At 49.3% G+C, this 12,392-nt stretch overlaps 1 protein-coding gene and 1 long non-coding RNA gene across 4 annotated transcripts in view; one reads left to right on the forward strand and one right to left on the reverse strand.

Moving 5' to 3' along the window:
* The window catches only part of RAB7A (RAB7A, member RAS oncogene family), a 106,679-nt gene that overhangs the window by 91,756 nt on the left and 2,531 nt on the right, over positions 1-12,392 (forward strand). For all 3 annotated transcript variants that reach the window (XM_068557476.1, XM_068557475.1, XM_068557477.1), the window contains exons 3-5: positions 1,167-1,293; positions 8,759-8,977; positions 10,565-10,693. In XM_068557476.1, coding sequence (XP_068413577.1) covers positions 1,167-1,293; positions 8,759-8,977; positions 10,565-10,693 — 475 coding nt within the window. The remainder of the gene's footprint in view (positions 1-1,166; positions 1,294-8,758; positions 8,978-10,564; positions 10,694-12,392) is intronic.
* On the reverse strand, positions 4,766-8,140 carry LOC137773970 (uncharacterized). The gene is made up of 2 exons (XR_011075764.1): positions 6,372-8,140; positions 4,766-4,971 (listed from the first exon to the last, which is right to left on the reverse strand). It is a non-coding gene; the product is annotated as an uncharacterized lncRNA (long non-coding RNA).

The following is a 12,392-nucleotide window of genomic DNA, read 5'->3' on the forward strand; positions in this document are numbered from 1 at the left end:
AGGGGGTTACCTGGGGAGCTTTTCAGACTTGGCATCTGAAGTGACCCATGAAAACTCAGACTGGAGGCTACATATTTTTAAAAATAATATGATAATAAATGCAGGTGCACCTCCTTATTCCAAAGTTCTTTTTAAAAGGCAGTGCTTTTTCTACCGTGGCTGGCTGTTTTAATCACCCGAGGAGCCTTTTAACAATTAGCATTTGCCCAGACCAGTGGGTAGGACCTGGTTGGCAGTGCTTACATACACGCGCACTCATCTCTCTCTCCCTCTCCCCCCCTCCCACTCACGTACATTCTCCTGGTGCCGCTGGTATGCTGTCAGGATTGAAAGTACTGCTTTTAGCCTGTGTTACCCAAACTTGCCTGATTACAGATTTCCTGTCTTTTCCCCCTGGAAATTCTGGTGCACGTGGCCGGGTGGAGAACACTGCCTTGGGCTGTTTGTATTTCCAGGTCCCCTCTACACGTGAAATGAATGTGTTCCTTTGTGAAAAGGAAGGTATTACTGGCTGTGAGGAAGGCTTGCGTTGTCTTCGGCCTGCCCTAACTACCTCATCACCAAAAAAAAAAAAAATCACACATTGTCTCTTGCTGAGTTTTCTTACTGGAAAATACCTCTGGAGGAGCATACTTTGAGGTAGATTCTGGTTTGGTGGAATATTGGTGCTTTTTTCTGCTTCAGATTTTAAACTTTGCAGCAGCAGGTTGGTTATAACTGGTGTAAATGTCTGCCCGGAGCCAGTGGCTTCCTCTGGCTATTATTTGCTTGGACTGAATAGCAACCACTAAATGGAGACACACCCAAGGCGGCAGAGATATTTTTGGACTAGTGGAGCGATCTTATTGCTGGGGCTTCTTTTAGAAGCAGAGTATTTGTTGGCATGCTTCTGGAAGGAGAGAAATAATAATACTAGGCTCTACCAACTATACCAGAACCTAGAAGCAGCTTTTCCAGATCTGGCCCGCATCTGTAACCTGTGTTTTTGTCCCAGGAGAAAGCATGTCGTCAGGCGAGTGAACTGGGAAGTTTTCCTCCTCTGATGGGGGTGGGCAGGGCCTTGTTCTCCTGCAGGACGGGCAGGTTCCTTCCGAGCTGCAGGCGTCAGAGTCAGTTTTCAGTGCCTTCCTAGTTGACTTATACTTGTGGTTTTTCTCCAATTTCAGAGTCGGTAAGACATCACTCATGAACCAGTATGTGAACAAGAAATTCAGTAATCAGTACAAAGCCACAATAGGAGCAGACTTTCTGACAAAGGAGGTGATGGTGGATGACAGACTAGTTACAATGCAGGTAAGCGCATGTCTCACCTTTGCCAGCCAAGCCTTGGTCATTCGTCTTTACCCCTTTTTCACGCCCAGGCATTTTCCCCTCCCTGTTCGTTAGATCTCACTATTATATTCATGGATAATTGGCTTACAGGTAGGATTGCCAGATAAAATGCAAGACATCAAGTATGTCCCAAATACTGTGTGAGACATACTAAAAATTTTTCATTTTTTTCCAGAGTTCAAATTTAACTGGACTTCCTGGTTTTCATTGTTTTTTTGTTTGTTTGCTGTAAATTTGGCAACCTACAGGTTCCTGTCTTATGTCTCCAAAATGTGTAACTTGTCTCTTTTCTAATACCCTCGCCTAGTGCTTTAGGCCAAAAAAATCTTTGTGTCTCTCCTAGGTTCTTACAGCAGCTGTTAAATTAGTTTTTCTGGCTTCTTATAATCTGTCCTATCTGTAGCCCTTAAAGTTGTGTTTCTATTAAGCCAATGTGGTTTTTCATGTATCAGCTTAATCTGATTTCAAGGGCTTCCCTTTCAACAGTTAGGATAAAAACAGATTCCTTCACATGGCTCTTTAAAAGCCTTTGCATTCCGGCTACAAACTATTCTTCACTTTTTCATCTCCTGCCAGTCCTTCCAAATCAGGTGCTGCTCTTACAAAGCTGTAGTTGCACGTGTCTCTGCCTGCTAGGCCCTTTGGTCACGCAGCTGCACCCATCCTGAAGTCGTCAACTTTCAGCCCAGATGTTGTCTTTGGAAGCTCCCACCTCCACACCAGTTGTTCCTTACTTTCTCTGCTAAATGATGTCCTGGGGAGACTAAGACATGGGGGTCCTAGCGAGCACCGGGCTCGCTGAAATGTTTGGATGGTACAGGTTGCAGATAGTTTTTACATGTGTTGACCTCAAGCTGTCACATGCTCCCAGGGGAACTCAAACCTCCAGGATGGGGCTAATGTGGCTCCCCCATACCGCAGGCGTACACACAGAGGTGTTCAGTGTACAGCTGGAGGTGGGCAAAATAGGTCAAGGGGATTAAGAGGTACACACATCCAGTCACACAATAAATAAGTCCTGGGGAAGTAATGTATAGTCGGCAGTATTGTAATAGCTCTGTGCGATGACAGATGGTAGCTAGACATCGTGGTGGTCCTTTTGTAACTTACAAAAATATAAAATCATAGTGTCGTACGCTTGAAACTAATATAATATTGTAAGTCAGAGTATACTTTAATAGTAAGTGTGTGTGTGTGTGTAACTAAAGTTTGAATAAGCCAAGCTTGAGAGAAAAGGAAATTACCAGATAACAGGAAAGAAGAGAGAGCTGAAAGCTCATCATGATAAGCACAGGGGCTCCTGCCATGGTGATTTGTGAATTTATAACAGAGACTTGAGTTCTGTCTGTCATCAAGGACAAGAGGCGTGAACTGCACAAGGTGCGGGCCCAGAACTCAGAACTCCCTTGCACACATAGACACACACTCATCTAGGAACCCCCTTGCACACATAGACACACACTCATCTAGGACCTTGGAAAGATGTGAAAACAGGACCCCAAACGTCAGCCCACGGAAGTGGCAAAGCTGGCATGTGGGGTGCAGGCTGGGGCTTTGCTGCTTGCTTCCTGGTTGGGAGACTCCCAGCCCCACTGTGCCTGTGTGTGGATTCTCAGTTTCTGCTCTGCCAGACACAGAGAGTTTAGTCTGGAGGATCTGACATAATCCTCTGTCACTCCTGGCAAAAACAAAGATAAGACCACCCTATAGGGACAGAGAATGAGCTCAAGGGGAAATAATGTCCTGCAGAAAATGCTCACAGTGACTAGAGATTTCTTGGAATGGAAACCATAATGAAAGGGGGCACTATAAAAAATGAGGATATGGAAAGCTTAGTAGAACTTCAAGAAGTGAAAAAATAGTCACTGAAATAAACTGAACGGTTAAACCTCAGATTAAACACAGCTGAAGAAAACAGTAAACTTCAAGATTAAGCTGAGCAAATTACCTCAAGAGTAAACTCAAAACTGGAGTGCCAAAAATCAGAATCCTAAAAGCAACTGGAGAGAGAAGACAGGTTACAGATAAAGGAACAGCAGTTAGATGAGTTCTTGGCTGCAACAGAAAGCAGAAGGGAAATGGGATGTAGTCAGGGTGCCAGGGTCAAATGCCACCTGAAGATTTCCCGTGTCCCGTAGCAGGAGAAGCAGATGGAGAGCCACGCTGTGGTTCTGACAGCCAGGTGGGCTGATGAGAAGCGAGACCCAGCCCCTCCTGGCTCAGGGGCCATTCTGATAGAGCCCCACAGGTACCATGGGCTCGGATCTTGGAGTTTCCTGGAGTCAACCCCATCTGGAGAAGCCAGGGCACCAAGCAGAGTCTGGAAAGGGTGGAAAAAAGAACATGGTCCTCAGATTGAAACAAAAGGCTGGCCCTTGTGCTCCCGCAGCCAGTTTAAAAGACTAGAATTAAATGAAAGCCATCATCTCCGGACAAAGACGTCATCATTATAGATCTTGAGGAATCCTCACCTATTTTTCACGGGCCTTTAGCAGCTTGCAAAAAAAGATAATTCAAATTAAGACAACAAGGCAAGAACCAGTGGAAACCCCCCTGGCAATTGAGTGGTCTTTGTATTTAAAGAAATCAGGCAATCTTGTGTATCTGTGGAGAAGAAACCAAGCAGGTGGTGTAGGTCAGTAGAACTTCTAAAAATGAAATACAATAACCACAGTTTGGAAATATAGAGAGTGTTTTTAGCAACAGATAGGATACACACCACAAGAGGGCTGAAAGGAAGAAAAATGGTGGGAAATGGGGAAAAGAGGTAAAAACAGGATTCAGTGAGTAGGTTGGACTTAATTAGTCTCAGACGAGCAAACAGGTGAAAGGTATTTGCTGAGGATTTTCCAGAACTGATGTGGCATCAAATCCACAGACTCAGGAGAAATAAAGAAGTCTAGAAAAATCCTACGGAAAAAAAATTCTTTTTTTTTTTTAAGATGAACTTGAAGGCAGCCAGAGGAAAAAGAATGACCTGGAGGAGCAGCGGTGAGGCTGACAGTGGGAACGGGCAGGCTGTGGGATGTGAGCTCGGGGGTTGTCGGCAGAGTGCTCTGACCCCCTGGAAATGCCCTCCTCCAAGAAGGAAAGCGAGCGCCTCCTTAGGCTCAGGGGCAGAAACCCTGAGAGATACACTTCAGGCAGAAGTGGAAAGGTCTGAGATAAGATAGACTGAGATAAACTTAATTGTGCGTATGCATCTGTTTTTAGAATTATGACCCTAATATTAAAAGAGTATGTAGCTTCAAACTAGTACAAGGAAACCGGGATTGAAACTGTGTAATTTAATGTGTGGGGAAAGACTAGTGACTGTGGTGCGTTTTTAAAATTTCTTATATTGTTCAGGAAGAAGCTAGAAATCAATCGGTATTAAACATTAGATGGAGTCAAGTGTGCATGAAAAACCTAAAGGTAACTTATGAAGCCATAGTAATTTAAACAGTATGATATTGTCACAGAGATCCACAGATCAAGGGGACGGGGGGCACAGAAACAGGGCACACCTAGCTGGACGCTGGGTAGGTATAGGTGGCTTTGCAGAATGGGGAAAGGACAAGTCAGAGGACAAGTCATACTGTAAACGGGCCTGGGCCGGTGGCTTTCCATTTGGTGAGGAGTAGCCAGAGTGTTCAAGACCTGAATGGAAAAAGCACAAAATGAAAACCTGTAAAATGAAAATACAGGTTTTTTTTGTTTTTTGTTTTAACTTTAGGCATTTAAAATAGAGAAAGCACAAATCATAAAAGGTTAAAGATTGATAGTAGACCACAGTAAACATCTGAATAACAAGATTCTAAGTAACAAACTACAGACTGGGAGAAACTGTTAATAATGCCTAAGAGTATCCATTCGGCAGAATGACCTAGTGGATAACAGGCAACTCTCAGAAGAAACCACGTCCTGTGGCCTGACGTCAAGGAATTGCAAATTTAAAAGGCTGACAAAATCGAGTTTTGGCTAGAAGTAGAATATTCTCAAACTGTTGGTGGGAATATATCCGTGCAGCCTTTCGAATGGAGACTTCAGTTGGCTCTCCACCGTCACACACACGCATCCCTGACAAGCAGCCACTCTGCATCTGGGTTCAGAGCCTAGGAAACTGGGGGCCCGACGAGAAGTGAGGAAGAATGCTTACTGCAGCCTCTGTGCAGTCACGAGAAACTACGGATAATGTAGAGGACCAGGGAGGCAATGGTGGTGTTTTAAGGCACCGGGATACTGTACAGCTGTTAACATGTGGAGAAAAAAACAGCAAAAAGATGCAGAGGATCTTGTATGTAATTATGTTACATACACTGTCTCTGTGATACAGGTCTCAGGAGCCGCTTACTTCTTGGGGGGGAAGGGAAGGAAGGCTGTGAGGAAGGGTTGACTCTCTTCCTGAAGAACTGATGTAAAAACAGCAGTGTTAATAGTTGTCACCTTGGAGTTGTGGGTAGATAGATATATTGGGTGTATTTTGAAGGTAGAAAATAAAGTATTTCAGTTAAAATATTACAAATTTTGAAAGATCATAGCCACAAGACTGTACTTTTCTAAGTGTTAAGTTAAATTAATTTTGGAAACTTGTTAAGAATAACCCTCAATTTTTCAACTTTTCTTTTTAATTCCTTACTTTGCCTTCTCAGTATCTGAGTTCCAGATACCCATTTGGTTCCGCCAAGAGTCATAAAGTTCCTGTGTAATTCTGCTCTTGGGATCCTGTCCTAAAGAAGCAATCTGAAATACAGGGAAGACTCTCTGTGTTAAAGCTCATTACTGAGTTACTTATAATTATGGAAAATTGGCAGCAATATTTTTTTAAAACGAGTGAAGTGGTTTGCTGAGTCCGTGGGGCAGAGTAAGGATGTGGGCTGTCGCCGGGGAGGGTGCTGTGTGTTTCGTGGGGCAGAGAGGAGTGGCCTGTGCACTGAGATTGCAGCTGCGTGAGTGACCCTGCACCGCGGGCACCTAGAGAAGGACGTGTGCTCGTGACGACCTCTGGGTGGGAGGACGCCAAGAGTTTCGGGGCATTTTTTGGCTTTTGCTTTACTTACCCAGATGTTTACATGGTGACGATGTTATTTCTCTGATGGGAATTTTTTTGTTGCTGTTGTCCAAGCCTATATTTAATTCTGTTTTTAATTTTTTTTTTCCTGTGTTTCTCTTTATAGAAGTAGTTGTCAGTTTTTACCTGCTGTGACGGAGTTCTTGATTCTCCCTCCACCTTGGTCTTCTTTTACGAGAAAAGGCTCTTTTCTCCACTCAGGGACACGCATTCAGGGTAGGACGTTGGACAGCAGGAGAGCACAGAGGTGACCCTCACAGGGTCCGGCTGCTGCCGCGCTGTCCACAGAGACTGTGTGTCCGCACGTGTGCCCTGCTGCTCGCGTGGGGCAGGCGGTGCTCGTCCCTGCCCACTGAGAGCAGGCAGAGTCTTCGGCTTTGTTTCTTTCGTTGCCCTTCAGCCTTATCATCACTTCTTCTGGTTCCCAGCGGCTGCTTCCTTCTGCGTAGTGTGAGCACCGCTAGGCCCCGCGTGGACATTACCACAGCCTCCTGACTCCACGCCTGCAGGCACGCTGAGCGCCCGTGGCCACTAGGACGTGTCCTTTTCAGGAAGGTTCTTCCCAGAGTGCTTGGAGCACGCGGGGGCAGGGGTAGGCTGCCGTGGTCGGGCCTCTTGCGGCCAGAGCTGTGACCCGGAGTCTGGTCGCCTGTGGCGTCGTGTGCTGGTTGTGGAGGGCCCCATACGTCGGAAGAGAGGGCTGTGTGGGCCTTGCAGAGCTGCCCTCCTCAGAGGGTAACCTCTGGGCTGGGGTGGGCACTCTTTGCCCCGCACTGACGGGCGACCACAACAGCCCCCTTCCACGTGCACTGTCCTTGGCCCGTCTGTGAGCCAGAGTTTAGCCTGTGTAGTTGCACTGCTTTATGGGAACTTCTTTAAGGGGTTCTAATGCTGCCGTTCCCAGCTTTAGATATTTCCAGACAATATTTAAGTCCTGGCCCTGCGCCTGTCTGCCACGATGTTGTTTGAGCCCGTCCCCAAGGGAAAACCAACCTTCAGCATTTGCATGTTACGTTTCAGGGCTCCTTTTGGAGAACATTCTGGGAGGTTTTGTGGGGTTTAGAACATCATGAGCTTGGTAATAGTAGAGAAAGGCGACTCCCACGATACTGCCCTGTTCTGCTGGGTCATCGTGTGTGTCCACTCACTCTGCGCAAGCATCCCGTGTGCACTCTGTGCGGCGAGGCTCTTCCTACCTGAAGTGGAAGCTGTCTGTGGCCGCGGTGGGGTTGGCGTGTCCCCGAGTGCTGTGGGCTGCCTGGGAGGAGCTCAGCCCTCCTTCTGCAGACGCTGCTTCTGGAGGTGAAACTGTCGTGGCTCAGTCCACACTCCATGTTGGTCTAAGTCGCAGGCCTTCGGCTCATTGGCTGGTGCTTTGGACATAAGGTTGAAATTTATTTGGGTTATGAGGATGGTCCAAATTCTCATGTTGCTCTGAAGCTAAGTGGTTTCCTGCAGACAGACAGTGGAGCCAAGAGGTGAAGACTACTGTCAGCTGGAAGTAACTGCGAACTGCTTTGGACCCCGGCACCGTGGCTCGCTGCGGGGGTGCGGCCATTCTGGAGAACACTAGTCCTCTCCAGGCAAACCAGGGGCCCTTTTGGAATCTGGGGCGTTGAGGAAATGCATCCTTGCTCTTGGACCTGGCGTGGCAGTGAATGGTGGGAAGTTCTTTGAGCTGAGCGCCTGGTGGTCCATTGATCAGAAGCGACCTGGATCTGTCCTCCATGGCGTGTTCTCACGTTGCTTGTCCCTTTATTTCTCTCCCCCTCTCTCCTTCCCGGCACCGCCCCCCCCCCCTTCTGGTACTTTTGTTTCCTTTGTCTCTTAATTAAGGTATAATATAAATAAAACATACTGGGGTTTTTGTAGGTCAACTTTATATATACAGTAAAATGCGTACATTTAAATGTACAGTTTGGGAGTTCCCTGGTGGTGCAGTGGTTAGGACTCGGTGCTTTCACACTGCTGTGGCCTGGGTTCAGTCCCTGGTTGAGGAACTGAGATCCTGCAAGCCGCACGGCACGGCCAAAAGTAAAAATGAATGTCCAATTCAATGAATAATCACCTCCCTAGATGTCCATCACCCCCAGAAAGTTCCCAGGGTACATAAATCTTATGTTTACAGTGCAGATTTTACATAAACATCTACCCATGTGACCACCACCTGGATCAAGATGAACATTTCTCTGGCATCTGCCAGACTCATGGGACACGTCCACTCACGTTGCTGTCGGGGTGGTCTGGACGCTCGGGTGCTGAAGTCTGTTCCCTGATGAATCCTGAAGCGCTTGTCTCTGGGAGGGCCCCTGGCATCCTCCACACACCCCACTCCTGGCGCTCCGCCCCAAGGAACGACCGTTCTGTCTCTCGCAGATCTGGGACACGGCCGGGCAGGAGAGGTTCCAGTCTCTGGGTGTGGCCTTCTACAGAGGCGCGGACTGCTGCGTCCTGGTGTTCGACGTGACTGCCCCCAACACGTTCAAGACCCTCGACAGCTGGAGAGACGAGTTCCTCATCCAGGCCAGCCCCCGGGACCCTGAGAACTTCCCCTTCGTCGTGCTGGGGAACAAGGTTGACCTCGAGAACAGACAAGTAAGCGCCAGCGATGCGGGGGATCGCCACTGGGGGGCTTGAGGACCTGAGAACCTGCCCTCGCTTGGGTTAGGGCTCCTGAGTCCCAGGAAGGGCCTTCTTGTAAAGGGGCGGCTAAGTTTTGGATGACAGGTGCTGTTTTTAGATTTGACTGGTAAAAAACGACGTGCCTCAGGGATCTACACCCCATGTCTCTGGCTGCGTGTGCCCCATGCGGGGGTGGGTGTGGGACACAACTAACTAGCCACCTGCCCAGCCCTTGGAATGGGGCCTTGCTCCCTAACCTGTAAAGACCTACATCCTGGCTTCCCCGTGGAGAGGCGGGCAGCCAAAGTCTGCAGTGGTTGGTGTTCCCTTGGGAATTACGGCAACAAAGTAGGAAATCCACCCCATGGAGCTGCCTGCAGCGGCCAGCCCTCTTGGCCCCGGTGACTTGATTTGCCTTGAGGCCGTGGGATATTTTGGTCTTTCGGACGCAAAGGCAGACTTGCACTTAGTCTGGCTCATGCACTCTTAAATAGGGGATGCTTCCTGAGTCTGACGCTGTGTTCATCTGACGAGGGCACTCAGATGCCAGATGACAGTGCGTCCGGGGCTGCGGTGCCCAGGAGGAGCTTTCTAGCATTTTCCTCTCCTGTGAGAGCCCCCTGCTTCTGGGGTACCGTGTGAATTTGGAGGGTTCTGTGCTGAGCCCAGACTGGCTCTGGGGTTGCACTACCTCCCAGCCAGCTGCCTTTGGGGACCGGGGACCGGGGCCCAGGAGGCCAGTCCACACCCCCATGCCGCCCCTGCAGCTGTGACTTTGGGTCATTAGCACCTTTGCCTCTGAGCCTCGTTCCCTTTCTGCGCTGGGAAGGAGGGGATTCGGGTGTGACCTTCTCACGTGCTCTCTCAGCGCCTCAGGGGCCCCCCCTTGATCCCCGTGTGTACAGGACAGGAGATGCTTTGGCTTTGAGCAGAATTGCTCTAGGTTTCTTTCAAATAGCGTTGCTCTGGGGAATGTAGACTCTTAATCGTAGCTACATGTATTTCTGACCACTCATCTCTTTTTCTCCCTAAGTGCCTTAGTCCTTCTCATGCCTGAAAATGGGCTAGGGTGGGGAAAGGTCAGGACATGGGAGGCAGGGTGAGGGCCTCGGGGCTCTGGTGCGTAGGTGTGTGGCCAGGTGAGGTGCCGTGAGCAGTAACAGAAGGGGCTGCAGAGCTTAAGACCAAGCTTCCAGGCCCGTCCTGCGCTGAGGGCCTCGAGGTCCCAGAATAAGACCAAGCTTCCAGGCCCGTCCTGTGCTGAGGGCCTCGAGGTCCCAGAATAAGACCAAGCTTCCAGGCCCGTCCTGCGCTGAGGGCCTCGAGGTCCCAGGAGGGACGGTTACTTCTTCCCAGGCCGGCGTCTTACTCCCTTCAGAAGCTGCTTCTAATCTTAGTGCAGCTGAGGGTTGGAAGCTGTGGGTGGTAGACGGGGTGCTTTGGCTCCTGGCTCTACTGTGTGTAGCCAGCAGGGTGACCGGGGCGGTGAGGGGGGACAGTCCTTCTCAGGTGGGATTCCCGCTGTTCCCTGCACACACATGGCCCTGCCTCTTCTTCCAGGTGGCCACAAAGCGGGCACAGGCCTGGTGCTACAGCAAAAACAACATTCCCTACTTCGAGACCAGCGCCAAGGAGGCCATCAACGTGGAGCAGGCCTTCCAGACGATTGCCCGGAACGCGCTGAAGCAGGTGGGTGTCCGGCGGTGGTCTGGCTCCCTCTGGTGATGGACTGACCGCTGAGCCAGCCCCGGCCTGGCTGCCTTGTCCTTAAATCTTCTTTCCTCGCTGACTCTTTTCCATGTAGCCAGAAACCCCTGTGTTTATCCGGGAAGGTAATGGCACGGTCTGCTAATAAGGCTTCCAGAAATTCCACTCATTTGTGAATAACTTCAACCATGCGGGGCAACAGAGACCTCTGCCGAGGTCTCCCTGGTCTGACCAGCTGCGTTGTTCTTTCCTTTTGCAGCTCTCAGGTGGCCAGGCCACTACGTGGCCCTGGTCAGATTGGTCCTTCTATTTGAGGAGGGGATAAACTTGAATTCGAAACCCAGCTCTGCTGCCCATCATTGGATCTAGTTTTTTTAAATAAATTTATCTATCTATCTGTCTATCTATTTATTTATTTATTTATGTATGTATGTATGGCTGTGTTGGGTCTTTGCTGCTGCGCTCGGACACTGTCTAATTGCAGCAAGTGGGGGCCCCTCACTGCAGTAGCTTCTGTTGGGAAGTGCGGGCTCTAGAGCGCAGGCTCAGTAGTTATGGCACACGGGCTTAGTTGCTCCGCAGTATGTGGGATCTTCCCGGACTAGGGCTCGAACCCGTGTCTGCTGCATTGGCAGGTGGATTCCCAACCATTGCACCACCACGGAAGTCCCGTTTGTTTTTTTTAATCATGTCTGAGCTGTAAGAGACTGCGGGCTTTTGGGGCACTTGTGAAGATTAAATGAGATACACTGACTTTTGGAATTCTCCTAAATGATCCCCAGAAAGGTTAACCCAAAGCTCTAGGAATTGTATTCTTTGGATAAAGTTTTCCTACATTTTCTTTCTTACTTTGTTTATTCAACTGTTCCCCCGAAATAACAGTGGCTTCTTGCTGGCAAGTGCCAGTTGAAGACTTTTTGACTCAGCAGCTCTGTTGGGGCCGGTGCGTTGTGGCAGGTCCCAGCATTGTCAGTCGTCTGTAGTGGATAGGTAAGGGCTGCGGTCGGAGTCAGGGGGCCTGTGGAAGCTGCAGAGGGCGGGGTGGTCCTGCAGCTCCTGGGCGTGGGTTTACAGAAGGCGCGCTTTTCGGCAGTCGGGGCACCTGGCCTGCGGGCTCTACAGGAGTCGCTTTTCACCAGTTCCCTGTTGGCTGGCATCACTGTTGGAGTTTTTCTCTCTGAATATTGCTGTCCCTAGAGCCTCGTTATAGTGACGAGCCTGGCATCTCGGGAGTGAGATTGTTAGATTGAAAGGTGTGTGTATTTTTGCGGGCAAGTGCCACCTGGCTTTCCCAGGGACAGTAGTAATCCTTCAGTTCCTGCCAGCACGCTGTGGGCCTCCCCCTGGAGCTCGGCTGACACTCTCCACGGCAGAGCCCATTCGCAGCCCTCCCGCGGGACCCCGCAGTGCTCAAGAGCGCTTTTGAACTGAACCTCACTTCACCTGTTACTGCAGTGGTTTTTTTCAATTCCTTTGGCCATAGAGTATTTTTCAGTTGAGTATCCAGTATTCACATACGTTGGGGTCTGTCCTGGCCGTCTGCGTGCTCCTTGCCTGGACCATCTTGATTTTGCTGCCTCTGCGTCTGACCCCTGATCAGGCAGGCCTCCCCTCACTAATTTTATCTTTTTTCTTGGCTATTTTTGGTTCATTTTATTCCAGGTACAACTTTTTCTTTCCT

Source organism: Eschrichtius robustus, chromosome 12 (assembly GCF_028021215.1).
Source record: "Eschrichtius robustus isolate mEscRob2 chromosome 12, mEscRob2.pri, whole genome shotgun sequence".
NCBI classification, from domain to species: Eukaryota; Metazoa; Chordata; class Mammalia; order Artiodactyla; family Eschrichtiidae; genus Eschrichtius; species Eschrichtius robustus.